The sequence below is a fragment of the Haemaphysalis longicornis genome, unplaced genomic scaffold (genome assembly GCF_048455015.1).
Source record: "Haemaphysalis longicornis isolate Haplotype H1 unplaced genomic scaffold, Haemaphysalis longicornis Haplotype H1 scaffold_14, whole genome shotgun sequence".
NCBI lineage: Eukaryota > Metazoa > Arthropoda > Arachnida > Ixodida > Ixodidae > Haemaphysalis > Haemaphysalis longicornis.
In genome coordinates this window covers 41014205-41031315 of record NW_027526245.1, presented here as the reverse complement: position 1 = coordinate 41031315, position 17111 = coordinate 41014205, and the positions used below count along the sequence as shown (strand labels likewise).

The window sequence follows — 17111 nt, the reverse complement described above, 5'->3', positions numbered from 1 at the left end:
AGATGATCAATCGCAGGCTCGTGTACTTCCTCGAGTACAATGGTCTTCTTGAGAGCTGCCAGGCAGGCTTCAGGGCGGGGCGATCCACGAACGATCAACTCGTATCTCTTGAATCGTATATAAAGGATGCCTTCGTTCATAAACAGTATTGTGTAACTGTGTTTTTCGACCTCGAGAAGGCCTACGACACCGCTTGGCGGTACGGGATCCTCAGTGACCTAAAGTCATTCGGTGTCTCGGGTAACATGTTAAACGCTCTTGTCAGTTACCTGTCAGAAAGAACGTTTCGAGTGAGAGTCGGTGGTGCACTCTCAAGGGTTCACGTGCAAGAAAATGGCGTGCCACAAGGTGGTGTGTTAAGCTGCACTCTCTTCATAGTAAAAATGAACTCTCTTGGTAAGGCACTGCCACCCACAATCTCTTATTCCATGTATGTAGATGACGTCCAGATATCCTATAAATCATGTAATATGTCAATCTGTGAACGTCAAGTCCAGCTTGGTGTAAAGAAACTTGCCGGCTGGGCAGACAAGAATGGTTTTAAATTGAATCCTGCAAAAAGCTCCTGCGTTGTGTACTCCAGGAAGCGCGGGGTCCATCCAGACCCAGACATTACTCTTAATGGCGTGTCGCTTCCTGTGAATAAGGAGCACAAGTTCTTAGGTGTGGTGTTTGATCACAAACTCTCATTCATTCCCCACATCAAGGAACTTAAAAATAAATGTCTCAAAACAATGAATATACTTAAGGTTCTCTCCCACCAATCCTATGGTTCCGACAAAGAACTCTTGCTTCGCTTGTATACTGCTTTGGTTGGGTCTCGTTTGGACTATGGCAGTGTGGTGTATGGGTCGGCGACTAAGACAGCCTTGCGAATTCTTGACCCAGTGCTACACTTGGGCCTTCGTCTTTCGGCGGGTGCTTTCCGCACTAGCCCTGCTGAGAGTCTGTATGCCGAGTGTAATAAGTGGAGCCTTGAGAACCAACGGACGTACATGGACTTACTTTATGCTTTTAAAATTTCATCGCTGAATAATTATCCTTTTTATCCTGTCTTTAACGATACATCCACATCTCTGCTCTTTGTAAATCGCCCATCCGTTCCTCTGCCCTTTTCACTTAGAGTGAAAGAGCGAGCCTCGGATCTGAGCGCTTCGTTTTTAGACGTGTACAGGTCATCCTCTTTAAACATTTTACCGCCTTGGCAAGTTCGCCCTGTGTCCTGTGACCTTTCTTTTATGAAACTTGACAAAAATCGGGTACCGCGAGCTGCAATACTTCAGCACTTTCTTTCTTTGCAGTTCAAATACCCACGTGCTGAATTCTACAGTGACGCTTCTAAAACCTCCACTATGGTGTCGTGCGCTGCTCATGGTCCGGATTTCAGTGCATCCAGCACCATGAGCGTGCACACAACAATTTTTTCAGCAGAAGCGTACGGAATTTTACTGATTGTACGACATATCCTTGAAAATCAAATTCCCAATTCTATCATCTACACAGATTCCTTGAGTGTTGTTCGCGCACTGTCATCGCATACACCCCCCAAAAACCACATAGTTAATCTTGTATTTAAATCTATCATGTCTGTGTATGCGCAGAAGCATCAGCTGCTCCTCTGCTGGGTCCCAGGACACGCTGGGATCGCTGGAAACGAGTTGGCAGACGAGAGGGCAGCTGCTGCTGCACTCAGGAACACTGTAGACATAACAACCGTACCATATACAGACCTCAAGCCACACATAAGACAACACTTGCGTAGAACATCGCAAACACACTGGAGTGAACAGACAGATAACAAGTTTACACGCTATAAAACCACGCTTGGGACCATACACCACTGACACACGCAACAGACACACAGAAGTCGCCTTGGGTAGGCTGCGGATAGGGCACACCCATGCGACGCACTCGTATCTGCTGACGGGATCTTCTAGACCCCAGTGCAGCAGGTGTGGAGAGGCCCTATCCGTAGTGCACATATTAATCACATGCAAGGCACTTCACACAACACGACACAAACACTTCAGAGAACTCTACAGACAACATATTCCCCTACATCCATCGTTTTTCCTAGGTGATGATGCCATTGTTTCCGTGAAACGTGTGTTTGAGTATTTGTCCGACGTCAAGTTTTTAAACCTCATTTCCTATCACGCATCATGAAATCTGGCCCTATACACCAGCCATGCTCATTGTAGTTTTGTGACTTTACTTTTGTTTTTGCTGATTTTACTTAGTGTTTAAGGTTTCACCCCTATCATCGACTATTGTTTTGGCGCTCTTTGCCCCAGTTGGCCTTGCGCCATAAACATCCAACGATCATCATCATCATCGAAAGAGCATACAAGTAGTAGCCAGATTCCTGGTAACGAGTCCCCGGTCGCTGATACACCACAGGGTTAAATTTTTGCCTGGCAATAATTAGTGAGTCCGCACCAGACAATGAGTTATTACTAAAAATAAAGACTTATGTCAAGGTACAGCGTAGAATCAATACCCCCCCCCCACCCCCACCGGAAAAAAATTAACGTGCGGACTTTCGGGCAATATTAGTCGATAGTAAATACTGAATAGCCAACATATATTCGTGATCCGAAAACCGCTAATTTTCAGTTTTCAAAACCTCTCGAAGGCAGACTGTGTGGCGGAAATTATACATTCACGTCAACGTTAAATCACGAGGCCAAAATCTTCAGAGAGTGATTTCACGTGGCGCTGCACATACACGAGAACGAACGAGCGCGCAGCAGCCTTCCTACATGAAGAACCCGAACTCAGGCGCCCCGTCGTAGTGTGATGACGTCACGGGGGAGCGGGGAGGCCTTGCCTAGTCCAGAGGGTGTTGGGCCAGTCGGCTGTGCGATGTCGTCTCACGTACGCTGAAACTGTACGCAGGTACCATCGGCGTACACCAAGCATAACCAAGCGGTCACAGGTCAACATTACTCGAGAGCGGCTATTTTGCTGCGGTCTGGAAAGGCTGGCTGGGTCCTCACGCAATACATAATCACAAGCAACTTTCTCACGTTTTCAGATAGTGCTTCTAACAATATGAACTCCGGTTTATCTACGTTGTCGGCCCGAGAAAATCGGAGCTTCGTCACGCTTCCGGATACGCGACTCAATTTACGCGATACGGCAGCTGGCAGCAGCAGCAGCATCGCCGGCTGCTCCCGCAAGAACAAAAATTGTTTGTTTAGAAAAGTTTTAGCAGTTCAATGGTGCGTTATTTTGTACTGCAAATAAAAAAAAATGTGTATTTCGGACTACACTACATAAAATAATGGCAATTATTACGCGTGGCAGCAGCCGTTGCCAGGGGGGCGTGGCTGGTGCCACGCGCGTGGCAGAAGATGCTGCCTAAGTTATTTTGCGGTTTCGGAACATTCGCCGTAACATTCATAGCGATGGCTGAAGCCGCAGCCAACCAAAGCCTTTCTCGAGTCGCAGTTGTGAACGGGAAAGTTGTTTCGTTTCTGTGACAATCACCGCTGAACGCCGAAATGGTGACGTAAGCAATAACAGGAATAGTTGTATATATTATCGCCAACATGAACTCCACACTGCTGTTCCGATGCCCTAGATGTCCGTTTTTCGCTCCAACATTCACGCGTGTTGTTCTTCACCTACAATGTGAACAGTCTCGAGCCGAACTTTGCGGTTACGTGTGGCATTGGAGGGTGCCAGAGACAGTGCAAAATTATGGGAAGCTTCAGGAACCACGTGTACCACGACCACAAGGAATGGCTTTCATCGACTGAACCCCCGCCGGACCTTGTGCACTATTCCGTGCACGAAGACCCTGTTGGTGCCAGTGGCTCAGTTGTCGGCGCTGTGTCCTCCAGTGGTGCGGCCGAAAGTCCGCCAGAATCGCCACAAGAGCAAGAGGCCGTTGCCGAGGAGGCATCAGACCGTTTCTCATTACAGCGCTTGGTCTGTGATGTGCGGAAATGAATCACCAAGCTTTTTAATTTTTTGGCCGAGAAACAGAAAGTCCACCATACAAGTTGTGAAACGCTGTTTCTTGACATTGAGGTCCTGCTCCAGTCGTCGTTGCGGCGTTTTGCCGAGTACATCAAGCATGAGCTCGCCGCATGCTGCAGTCCTGTGCCAGTCTTTAGAGCATATTTTTGATTGTGCATTTCTTCAAGAAATGTTCGATGGCATTCGCTCTCAGTATCAAAGAACTGAGTACGCTAACGCCACTCTTCCTTACACAGAGCCACAGCAGTGCAGCTGATGACCCAGCGTCCTTTCAGTACATTTTTATTGCCGGTGTTTTGCGTAACTTTGTCCAGTGCAAGGATGTTTTCGCACATTTTAAAGATGCTGAGGCTCCCGAAACTGAAATTCTGCGAAGCTTCCGAGACGGCATTGTGTACCAAAAACTAATCGCTCGAAACCTTGCTGTTGAAAATGAAATGCTTGTGCATATCTTGCTCTACTCAGACGAGCTAGGGATTGCAAACCCCCTTGGAGCTGCCAGGGGCAAGCACACGCTTTTTGTTGTGTACTACAGCATACTGAACATACATCCAAAGTACCGCTCCCAGCTGAGGCTCTTGCACATCGCTATTATTGCAAAATATCCTGATGTGAAGAAGCATGGCCTACCACCAACTCTTAGGCCATTGCTTCAGGAACTAAGTGAGCTGCAAAGCAATGGTATCACCATTAGTGTCAATGGAAAAGACGTGTGTCTGAAAGTGTCTGTCCTGGCGTGCGCCGGAGACAATCTCTCGATGAACCGGCTAGGGGGCTTTACATGCTCATTTTCCAATGGGTCTGTGTGCCGCTTCTGTATGGCGAAATCTTCACAGCTCTCTACCTTAACAAGAGAGGGCTTATGCCAGGTGAGGACAAAGCTGCATCAAAGCCATTTAACTGCCATAGAACTCAATCCAGCTCTTTACAAGAGGCCGTATAGGGTCAATGCACCGTCAATCCTGTCCTGCCTTGGAAATTTCGATCCAACGTCGCAGCTTCCTCCAGATATCATGCATGACATATTTGAAGGGGCATTTCCATTTGTTGTGCAGCATACTGTCATGGGGCTGCTCCAGGATGAAATTTTGTCTGAATCGGACCTTGACAAGATCGCGACGTTTCAGTATGGTTGCAATGACCGAAAAAACCAACCATCTGAGCTCACAGTTTCATTGCTGAAAGACAAGGGTGTAGTAACAGGCACCGCAACTCAGAAGTGGTGTCTTTTTCGTCTGCTTCCTCAAATATTTTCCTCCAGTGTACCTGAGGGTAATTTGAAATGGCAAGTATACTTGCTGCTCAGGGAAGTTGCAGATATCATCTTGGCCTATGAAATACCAGGAGATGCTCTGGCCTACCTGGAAACAAAAATTCAGGAGCTTATCTGCACTTTTGTCGAATGCTACCCCAACCAGAGGCTAATTCCGAAGCTTCATTATCTGATCCATTACCCTCGCATGATTTCCTTTTTTGGTCCACTTAAGGTATGGTGCATGAGGTTTGAAGCCAAACACCAGTACCTAAAAAATGTGGCGACAAAGGTCAAGCACTTCAGAAACCTCTCAAAAACTCTTGCTGAGCGCCACCAGCTCCTCCAGAGCTATGAATTCAGCGAACTTGTCTTCGATGAAGCCCCAACCATGACTGGTTTGAAACCCGCTGAGAGGTCTCAAATGCCCGCTTTGTGTTCAGGACGCACCCCCTCCGGGTAAAGTCTGGCAGGCGAGATCGGCAACTGTGCACCATAATACATATGACATTGGTGATGTCCTTGTTATGAGCAAGGGGGACGAGCCAAAGTTTGCACAAATCTGCAACATTGTTAGTGCACAGAATGAAGTGGTGGTGTTGCTGGAAAAATTGGAGGTTGTGGAATTCCGGAGGCACCGGTTTGCGTTTAAGGTGGCAAAAACTGGTGAAAAATGTGTTGCACGACCGTCGTCGACGCTGACGTGTCGCACCCTTGCGTGGCCAAGACTTGGTGGTAGCCGTCGTCGTCTCGCTTCGTCGGTGCCGGCGCTCGATGCGCGCGGTCACTCGTTGGACAGCGTGAGCTCCGCGCGTCCTCACTTCTTTCCACTGTGGCTACCCCCTGGTAGCCGCTCTTGCTGGAGGTCCTTGATGCCGGCGTTCGACGGGCGCGGTCATCCCTTCGGCGGCTTGCTTCCTCGGTGGCTACCCCCTGGTAGCCCCTGCCACTGGAGGTTCCAGGTAGGCTCTGCCCGAACGTAGCCTTTCGGGGCCGTCGAGATTAACGTCGACGGAGCGTGGACGTTGGCCGCTGGTGCCCGACCGATGCCGCTGGGGGCCACGAAGACACAGGTTCGTGGTGCACCTAGCATGACGATGCCGATGCGAAGTCGGCCCGCTCCCGCCCAGACTCAGATGGCGTGGTCGATGGCCTGGCCGCGTCCCCGTGGCTCGTTCCGTGAAGCTCACGTGCTCCGGCCGCCTCCTGGTTGTCTGCCTCCCGTTGTCTTGCCTCTCCCCTTCTCTTTGTGCGCCCCCCTTTTATACCCACTGGGCTCTCTCGTGGCGCACTCCCATTTGCTTCTTGCTTCTTCCCTGTCCTTATATGGTCAATACGCAACTTGTCCCATGCGCGGCCTTCCCTGATTGGCCGACCTGTGCGCTGCCACCTTTGCCCATGATTCCTCGGTGCGTCGGTGCTAGCGCTTGCTGATTGGCACACTCCTGGCGCGCACTTCAAATGGCCAATCCTTTGTTCTTTTTTCTCTTTTTTTCGGGTTTTGATGCATCCTCCTCTCAGGGGGTGCCCTGACACACGACACCCGCTCATTCTTGTTCCTCCATGTAGTGACCATAATTCATGCTGCCCAATTGCTGAGATCATTTTTGTTTTCTTTTTTCTACCGTATTTCAGAATTGCGCTGTTTTTTTAAGTATATACCAACTAATTCACACTTTTGATGCTCCTGTTTGATCATTTGTTTTGTCACTACGTCAGTATTTATTTTCTTTCCATTGTGTAGCAATATCTCTCTTGACCAAGGTATACTTCATGACGTTTGTAAACTATTTTTCTGGGGCTGGAAATTGCAAGTGTTCATTTTCTTGCGAGTTTAATTTTTGGTCATTACCTCTCGCCTGATGAACCGCAGTGTATGGGTTACGCTTTTGAAATTGGGTTCATTTACCCATTATCTTGACTTCCAATTTCCTTGTGCCTGCATTTATTTGAAGTTTTTTTTTGCTTTTATGTCCTGCAGATATGGCATTGCTGCTGCTGATGATGATGGTTTGATGTTTATGGCGCAAGGCCAACTGGGGCAAAGAGCGCCAAAACAATAGTCATATATGAGAGGTGATCTCTCAACCACTAAGTAAAATCAGCAAAAACAAAAGTAAAATCACAAAACGACAATGAGCATGGCTGGTGTATAGGGCCAGATTTCATGATGCGTGATAGGAAATGAGGTTTAAAAACTTGACTTCTGACAAATACTCAAACACACGTTTCATGGAAACAATGGCTTCGTCACCTAGAAAAAACGATGGATGTAGCGGAATATGTTGTCTGTAGAGTTCTCTGAAGTGTTTGTGTCGTGTTGTGTGAAGTGCCTTGCATGTGATTAGTATGTGCACTACGGATAGGGCCTCTCCGCACCTGCTGCACTGGGGTCTAGAAGATCCCGTCAGCAGATACGAGTGCGTCGCATGGGTGTGCCCTATCCGCAGCCTACGGTCCAGGGTGCGCACAGGTCCTTGAAAACCTTGAATACCCTTGAATTCCAGAAGTCTGTTTTCAAGGCCCTTGAAAACCTTGAATTTTTTACAAGTCCTTGAAAAGTCTTGAATTTCTTGAATTCTAGATTTAATTTAGTAATTGTCATCAAGAAAACGGACTTTGTTGCTGAACTTTTGTTCTTGTTTAATCATTCTGAACCGCAGTCAAGAAAACACCGGTTTTTATACCTCTGTAGCCGATTCTGTTAGGCAGCTGGCAACACTGAAGACAACGAGCCGTTTCCATCCCCATCGCTATCGCATCGCTACCTCGCCATCACTCGCTGAGTCATACGGCCGCGTCCGTGCGCTAGTATTCGTCTAATCGTGATTTCAGCGCTTTTTGAACGTGGCTTCTTCGGTTCAGTGAAAGTGATGTGTTGATATGTGAGACAATGCCCGGGAAAAGCAAGTTTCAGACTACGTGGCTCCACCATGACGACTACAAGCAGTGGATTGCACCGGACACAACAAGTCCGCATCGGGCTAAGTGCAAGCTTTGCTGCAAAACCTTTGATGTGACTGCCATGGGTGAATCGGCTTTGAAAAGCCACATGAAAAGTGCCAAGCATATTGCTGCAGTGAATATAACGCAAGGTCGCGTGTTGGACAGCCATCTCACTGCTGTCGCGAGAGAGAGAGGGCAGTCCGCTACCACGGCTCCGTTGCCGTCACCAAGCCTAAACGACGCTTGCAAAACGCACGAGCTTGTTACTGACGCTGAAATTATTTGGACTCTGAAAGTCGTCACATCCCACATGTCGTACCGGATGTCATCGCAAGCAGGGGAGTTATTTCAGCGCATGTTCCCGGACAGTGAAGTGGCAAAGGCGTTTTCGTGTGGTGAAAAGAAATGCGCCTATGTGACATGTCATGGTCTGAGGCCTTTCTTTCTCTCAGCTTTGCAGCGAGAGATAGAACAGTGTGAAGTTTTTGTGGTACTTTTCGATGAGTCGGCAAATGACTGTCTCCAAAGCAAGCAAATGGATGTGCACGTGAGGTGTTGGGACTCCGCTCAGAAAGTGACGACGAGGTATTATACCTCCGTTTTTCTGGGGCATTCTACAGCTGATGACATCCAGGAGAAGTTGCTGAGTGCCCTTGAGCCATTGCCCCTTGCAAAAGTTCTTCAGATATCTATGGATGGTCCAAATGTTAATCTGAAGTTCTTTAGGCACATCCAAGTGCACTTGCAACAAAATTACCAGGTTCAATGTGTGGACTTAGGCACTTGCGGGCTTCACACAGTGCACAACGCTTACAGGGCAGGAGTTTCAGCAACTAAATGGGGACTTGATTGCCTGTTGTCTAGTCTGAATGCACTTTTTGAAGATGCCCCAGCACGGAGAGAGGACTTTTCTGCAGTCACCGGCCAGCACACTTTTCCTCTCAAGTTTGTCGCCCACCGGTGGTTAGAGAATGTCCCTGTAATTGAGCGAGCGTTGTTGGTGTGGTCTGACATCAACAAGTACATTGAGGCTGCTAGAAAAAAAGCTGTCAACCTGCCTAAATGTGCCTCGTTTAACAACTTGTTGGAGTTCAGCTGTGATGCTTTGCTCCCAGCAAAGTTGAATTTTGCATTGTGTGTGGCAAATGCACTGAAGCCTTTTTTGGTAGAGTACCAGACAGACAAAGCAATGGCCTTTTTCCTCGCAAGGGATTTAGAGACTGTTCTAAGGAAGCTGTTCACAAAGTTTCTGAAATGTTCAGTCCTGTCTGCCAAAGGAATCGTGGGCCTGCTGAAGGTCGACCTTGAGAATGCTGAGAACCATATTCCACTAGAAAAGGTGGATATAGGCTACAAGGCAGAGCAAATCATCAAGAATTCTCATGCAAGCGCAAAGGATGTGTTTCAGTTCCGGATGGAATGTAAACAGTTCTTGATCTATGCCACAAAGAAGGTTCTAGAGAGAAGCCCCCTGAAGTTTGCATTTGTTAGGGGCCTTTCTTCACTGGACCCAATACAGATGTGTACAAAGCCAGACGAATGCCTTCCTCTTTTCAGAAAAGTGTTGGATACCCTCATCACTGTGGGTAGAATGGCTGACCACGTTCGAGACACAGTGTTGGCTGAGTACACGGAGCTCCTGCATGAGCAAAAACATAAACTTAGACAATTTGACAAGGGCACTGATAGGCTGGATGAATTCTATCCTGACCTCTTGAAGTTCAATTCAACCTACTCGGAGTTGTGGAGCATTGTGAAACTTCTGCTTGTCCTCAGTCACGGCCAAGCAACAGTTGAACGTGGATTCAGTGTGAACCGGCAGGTGTGCGTAGAGAACTTGAAGGAGCTTTCATACGTGTCGCAACGGGTTGTGTGTGATGCGGTTGAGAAGGCAGGTGGTGTCCTACAAATTCCAATCACTAAGGAACTGAGGATTGCTGTGTCGGCAGCTAGGCAGAGGTACGGAGCATACCTGGAAGCCCAGAAAAAGCAGGACCTTGATGCTTCAAAGCAGAGGAAAAAGCACTGCATAGAGGAAGAGCTTGACGCAATGAAAAGAAAGAAACAAAAGCTGGAAGCCACAATTGATGACCTCGTGGCTTCTGCAGATGCCTATGCGGAAAAAGCAGAGGCAGAAAATGATGTGACACACATTGTCAAGTCAAATAGCCTCAGGAAGACGGCAAAGGACAAGACAGCTGAGCTTCACTCGATCAAGGTCCAAATTCAGCAAAAGCGACTGGAGCTCCCCTGAAGAGGGTGGCTAGGAGGAGCTGCTTAATTTTTTTTTGCTTTGTGCAGTTAATGCTATTTGGGGCAATAGAACAATTTTCTATTGTGTGTGACATGAACAAATCTGCATTGTGATATATGATAAACCTATTCTTATTTTTTCTGTTCAGTGCAAGCAAATTTGCTTTGTGAGATTTTTTTCTTTGTGCAATAAATATGTCGGGCCTTTTGAAAGCCTTGTCTGCAGATCTTTGATGTAAAAAAATCAAAATAACCTCGCACAGAGGGCCTTGAAAAATCCTCCCACAGGGGCTTGAAAGTCCTTGAAAACCCTTGAATTTTTCTCTTCGAAACCTGTACGAACCCTGCCAAAGGCGACTTCCGTGTGTCTGTTGCGTGAGTCAGCTGTGTACCGTCCCAAGTGTGGCTTTATTACATGTAGTTTGTTGTCTGTCTGTTCATCCCAGTGTGTTTGCCATTTCCTACGAAGGTATTGTCGAATTTGTGGCTTAAGGTCACTCTGTGGTAGTATGGTTATATCTATTGTGTTCCTGATGATGATGATGATGGTTGGTGTTTTATGGCGCAAGGCCAACGAGGGCAAAGAGCGCCAAAGAAGAAGTTATTCAGTTTTCATCACACCGTAAGTACTAAAACATGTAACTACAAGTAAAGGTGATGCAAAACAAAAGACAATGGAGATGGCTGGTGTATAGGGCCAGGGTGATTACACATGATATGACAAGAGCTGCAGGAAGTTTACCTCAGCTAAAAACTTAAAAACACGTTGACTAGAAAACATTGGTTCATCGGCTAAAAAATATGATGGGTGCAAAGGAATGTGTCGTCTGTATAATTCAGGGAAATGTTTGTGTCGTGTTGTGTCAAGTGCTCTGCATGTGATTAGTATGTGGACTACGGATAGGCCTTTTCCACACCTGCTACACGTGGGTCCCGAAGTTCCAGTGAGCAGGTGGGAGTGCGTCGCATGTGTGTGGCCTATCCGCAGCCTAGCCAGGGCAACTTCAGTGTATCTGTTGTGTGAGTCAGTTATGTAGCGTCCCAGTTGTGGTTTTATTACGTGTAGTTTGTTGTCTGTTTGTTGACTCCAGTGTAATTGCCATGTGTTACGAAGCTGTCGTCTGATGTGTGTCTTTAGGCTTCTGCGGCCTTCTGATCCGCAACCTCATTGCCAGCAATTCCAGCATGGCCTGGAACCCAGCACAAGACCAGAACAAGTTTTTGGGCATATATAGACATGATAGTGTTGAAAACCATATGGACAATTCTGTTTTTGCATGGCTTGTATGATGCTAATGCTAATGCGCGGACAACGCTCAAGGAATCTGTATATATGATGGACTTCGAGATTTTGTGCTCAAGAATGTGTTGTGCAATGAGTAAGATGCCATATGCTTCAGCTGAGTAAATTGTGGTGTATGTGCTCATGGTTCTGCATGCATCAAAGTTTGGTCCACGAGCAGCGCAAGACACTATGGTTGCAGTTTTTGATGCGTCACTATAAAACTCTGCACATTGATACTTGTACTGCAGGGAGAAGTGCTGCAAAATTGCAGTTTGTGGTACCCTGGTTTTATCAATATTTATGAAAGACAAGTCACAACACACAGGTTGAAGCTGCCAGGGTGGTAAAACATCAGTAAAGGAAGATGTGTAAATGTCTGAAAAGGAGATGTTGAAATCCGAAGCTTCCTGTCTCACTCTAAGTGAGAATGGCAAAGGAACGGACGGTCGATTTACAAACACTAGTGATGTGGATGCATCATTAAAAACAGGTTTAAAAGGATGGTTATTCAGCGATGAAATTTTGAAAGCGTAGAGCAAGTCCATGTACGTTCGTTGGTCCTCAAGGCACCATTTGTTACATTCAACGTATAGACTCTTTGCCGGGCTAGTGCGGAACGCACCCGACGCAAGGCGGAGGCCCAAGTGGAGTACTGGGTCAAGCATTTTTAGTGTGGTTTTTGATGCCGACCCATACACGACGCTGCCGTAGTCTAACCGGGACCCGACTAAGGCGGTAAAGACCCGGAGAAGTAGCTCCTTGTCTGCACCATAGGATTGGTGGGAGAGCACCTTGAGAATGTTGTGTTTTTAGGCATTTATGTTTAAGTGCTTTGACGTGAGGTATGAACGTGAGCTTGTTATCAAATATGACACCTAAAAACTTGTGCTCCCTTTTAACAGGAATAGATGCACGGCCAAGAGCAATCTCAGGGTCCGCACTAAGCCCGCGCTTGCGGGAGAACAGAACACAAGTACTTTTGCCCGGGTTCAGTTTAAAACCATTAAGGCCCGCCCATCCAGCAAGCTTCTTAACACCGAGCTGTACTTGACGTTCGCAAATTGACAGGTTACAGGATTTAAAAGATATTTGAACATCGTCTACATAGATGGAACAGGAAATGGTTGGTGGCAATGCCTTTCGGAGGGAGTTCATCTTAACTATAAACAATGTGCAGCTTAAAACTCCACCTTGCGGCACACCATTTTCCTGCACATGTATCCCGGACAGGGATGACCCAACCTTAACACGAAATGTCCTCGTGGACATGTAACTAGAAATGGTATTTAACATGTTACCTGACACATCAAAGGACTTCAGGTCGCTAAGGATGCCGTATCGCCAGGCTGTGTCGTAAGCCTTTTCAAGATCAAAGAATACCGTAAGGCAGAACTGCTTATGAGCAAATGCATCTTTTATGAAGGATTCCAATGCAACAAGATGATCGTTGGTGGATCGCCCCACCCTAAAGCCTGCCTGGCAGCTCTCGAGAAGACCGTTGTACTCAAGGAAGTACACGAGCCTGCGATTTATCATCTTCTCGAGCAGCTTGCACACGCAGCTGGTCAGGGCGATGGGACGATAACTGGCGGGAGAGGAAGGGTCCTTCCCTTCCTTCAGGAACGCCACTACTATGGCCTCCCTCCAAGAGTGTGGAATCTGCCCCGAAAGCCATATTTTATTGTATAGGTGTAGGAGTGTTTCAAGAGTGTCTGGGTGTAGGTGTTGTATCATGGTGTATGTAATCTTATCTGCCCCTGGAGCTGAAGGTTTACATGTGCTCAGGGCAACCCTCAACTCATAGAGTGTAAATTCAGAATTGTAACCAGATTTTGACCTGTTAGTGTCATGTAGGGACTTCTTTTCACAAGTATTTTTATGTTTTAGGAAAGTGTTTGTGTAATGTGCAGAGCTGGAAACGTGTTGGAAGTGTTGTGCAAGTGTGTTAGCCTGGTCTTCTAGTGTGTCCCCTGTTGTACTGACCAGGGGCAGGCTGTGTGTCTGTCCTCCTTTAAGGTTACGTATTCGTGTCCAGACTTTGTGAGTGTCGGTGTATGAGTTGATGGAAGTTAGGAAGGTGCGCCAACTCTCCCTTTTCGCCTCACGACGCACACGCTTCCCAAGAGCCTTTGCCCGTTTAAAGGAAATGAGATTATCTGGCGTGGGGTACCGGCGAAGGACACCCCACGCCTTGTTCTGGGCCTCTCGCGCCCGCCTACAGTCCTCGTTCCACCAGGGCCTCCTTGGGTTGCGGGACGCACTGGAGGCCTGGGGCATTGACTTTTCGGCGGCGTCGAGTATGTGTGCCGTGACGAGTTGGGCTGCTTCCTCCACGTGTAGGTCTTTTATGGTTGTGTGGTGTAGTTTAGATGTTTCTGTGAATGTACTCCAGTTTGCTTTTGATTCATTAAACCTGTTATGGGAAGATGGACTGCATGGGCCTTTACCTATGTAAGTTAGGGAAGTGGGGAAGTGGTCACTACCATATGGGTCCGTGCCCACGCCCCACTCAAGACATGGAAAGAGAATTGCGGAACCAATAGCCAAGTCAAGATGTGAGTATGTATTGTGTCCTAAGTTATGGTATGTAGCCTGTTTTTTGTTGAAAAGGCATGCTCCTGAAGATGTAAGGAATTTCTCTATCAGGCGACCTCGGGCATCCGTTCTGGCGGAGCCCCAAAGAGAGTTGTGCGCATTCAGGTCGCCTGTTAGAATATATGGTTCGGGCAGCTGGTCAACCAGTGCCTCGAAATCAGAGCTCAGAAGTGCAAAATCAGGAGGAATGTAAATGGAGCATACCGTTACCAACCTATTAAATATTATTGTACGGATTGCTACAGCCTCGAGGACAGTGTTCAGAGCGACAGGATGGCAGGCTAATGATTTCCGGGCGACAATTGCCACACCTCCTGAAGAGTGTGTGCAGCCAACCCTGTCCTTTCGGAATACCATGTACCTATTTAAGAAATTTGTTTGTTTAGAATTGAGGTGGGTTTCCTGGAGACACATGATACTTGGCTGACTGGCATGCAGAATCTCATACACATCGTCAAGATTTTTAAGGAGGCCTCTGCAGTTCCATTGGATGATGTTTTCTGTTCCCATTATTTAAGTTTAAGAATAACTGGAGTGTGTGTGTGTGTGTGTTTGTTCATGTGTCGTCTTTCGGGGCTGTTATTCTAGGATTTTTAGGCTTTTCTGTCGGCTTGGACATCGGAGGCCGCTCCTTGCGCTGCGTAGCAGGCAGGAACGGCGTGACATCCATCTCCTCGGCGGATGCCAGAAGGGTGCCCGGTGGACCAGGCCCCCCGGACTTGGCCCCCTTTCGGGAGCCCTTCGTTTGAGCTGCCACCGCTGAGGGCGTCCGGGGCACCAGAGGTGGCACGGGAGGGGCGGTGGCGGCGGGAGCCGATGCGGGGCCCCCGGTGTCCATCCGGTCGGCAACCTCCAACGCACTGGAGGACGGGGAGGCAGAGGCGGGAGCGGCACCGGTCCCCAGAGAAGAGGTTGTCACCACAACCGCTGCTGCCTCAGCAAGCGGCGTGGCAACGGATTGGGATGCCTGAGGCACCCCAGGGGGGGGGCAGGGGAGGGACCAGATTAGACTCGCTGAACTGGGTCCCTGTGGACACCAGACGTCGCTCCGCCCCCCGGCGAGCCGCGTCGGCGTACCTCCCCAGGGGGAGAGGCGAACCTCTTTTGCGCCTCTGGGAAGGTGATGTTTTCAGTGACTTTGATGTTGATGATTTTCTTTTCTAGTTGAAACTTTTCACATTTTCGAGAGTAGGCGGCATAGGGTCCCTGGCAGTTGGCGCAGGTGAGGGTTGATGATGGACAATTGTCCGATGGTTGATCATGCTGGGAGCACTTTGCGCAGGTCAGACGGCCGCGGCAAGAGTTGGTGCTGTGCCCAAACCGCTGGCACTTAAAGCAGCGGCGGGGGTTAGGAATGTATGGCCGAACAGAACATCGAATGTATCCTGCGTTAATGAATTCTGGTAATGTTGATCGATCAAATGTTAAGATGAGATATTTAGTAGGAATTTCTTTGTCTTCTCTGCGTATCGTTATGCGCCTCACTGCTGTTACGCCCTGACTTTTCAGGCCCTCCAGCAGATCGGTTTCAGTTTCAGTCATGAGGTCAGGATCTGAGATCACGCCCTGTGAGCTGTTAAGGCTTCGGTGGGGCGTGACCGTGATGTCAAGATCTGCAATGCGTGTCTGGCTCAGGAGATTTGTTGCCTGCTGCTGGTTATTGACTTCGACCAACAGTTCTCCCGTTCTCTGTTTCTTTGCTTTGTAGGATTTTCCTATTATACCTTCTATGAACTTTGTGACCAAGAAGACGGACAGAGAGGCAACAGGCTTTTCTTTTTCAACGGATTGAATGATCAGGAAGCGGGGATAGTTGGCTGGCTTTGGGGTTGAGGTCGTTGGTAAGGACGGAAATGATACTTCGGTGCGGCCCCTTTTCAGGGACCGATCACGTTTGGAGGGGGGGTTTGATAATACCATACAGCATGTATAGAAGCAGGGGACGGGGGTACTTTCTTCCACAACCTTACCCTGATAGCTGAGGAGGTCCCGGAGCTCACTGCCTTGTAAACAGACAGGGAGCCCATCCGCCGGAGCTTGACCTGGGCTCCGACGGCCACCGTTCGTGGTTTCTAACCCTCCACCTATAAACACATTGCCACGGTTGGATCCAGCGTATGTTTGGGGGCTCGGGGTCCGCGGTATCGCCAGTACCGTCACCAAGATTGCTCAAGGTGCCCCGTGCGGGGAGATATGGCATTGCTGCCCTATTTCGTTTTTTCTTTTTGCTGCTCGACCCTGACGCTGCCTCAGCTTCTGGATTTTAGGGCCCATCAACTTCTTGACGTGCAGTGTTTTTCTCAGCATATCCACGAAATGTTTTGTAAATTTTTCGGACTCAGTCCATTTTAGCACTACTCCCATGTTCAATTACTCATTTCACTAGTAAGGTGGTAAAGCTTATGCCAGGTCTTTTACATCGTATGGCTTCCCAAGAGGTCAGTGAATTCTGAATTTATCCCTTGTATGTGCGAGTGCCAGAAGTATGCACTCACTGGAAACAATCCATTTCAGTTGCGCACGGTAAACCGCTGTTCACCACTTGCTCGTGTCGCTGATTGCACACCATGCAGTAGTTGTTTGACTATGTACGCGATAATAACGTAAATGAGGACCATTTATGGAATCATCTGTCAAATAAGATTCTAAAAAAAGATACGAAAAGAAAAAAAATGAAATGATAACAGTGGAATAACGAAGTAACTGTATGCATATCTAATACACGTGTAACCCAATGTACGTCAAAGCTCTAAAGCATGCATATTATATGTATGCCGCAAAGTATGCATGCAT

The 17111-nt window shown here is 47.9% G+C and overlaps 2 protein-coding genes across 2 annotated transcripts in view; one reads left to right on the top strand and one right to left on the bottom strand.

The window, feature by feature from the left end:
• Positions 1 to 17111, bottom strand: part of LOC144165267 (uncharacterized) — a 403196-nt gene that overhangs the window by 170485 nt on the left and 215600 nt on the right. The window lies entirely within an intron of this gene.
• LOC144165266 (uncharacterized) lies at positions 7701 to 10596 on the top strand. The gene has a single exon (XM_077695393.1). The coding sequence runs from the start codon at positions 8133 to 8135 to the stop codon at positions 10437 to 10439; it is 2307 nt and encodes a 768-aa protein (XP_077551519.1). The 5' UTR covers positions 7701 to 8132; the 3' UTR covers positions 10440 to 10596.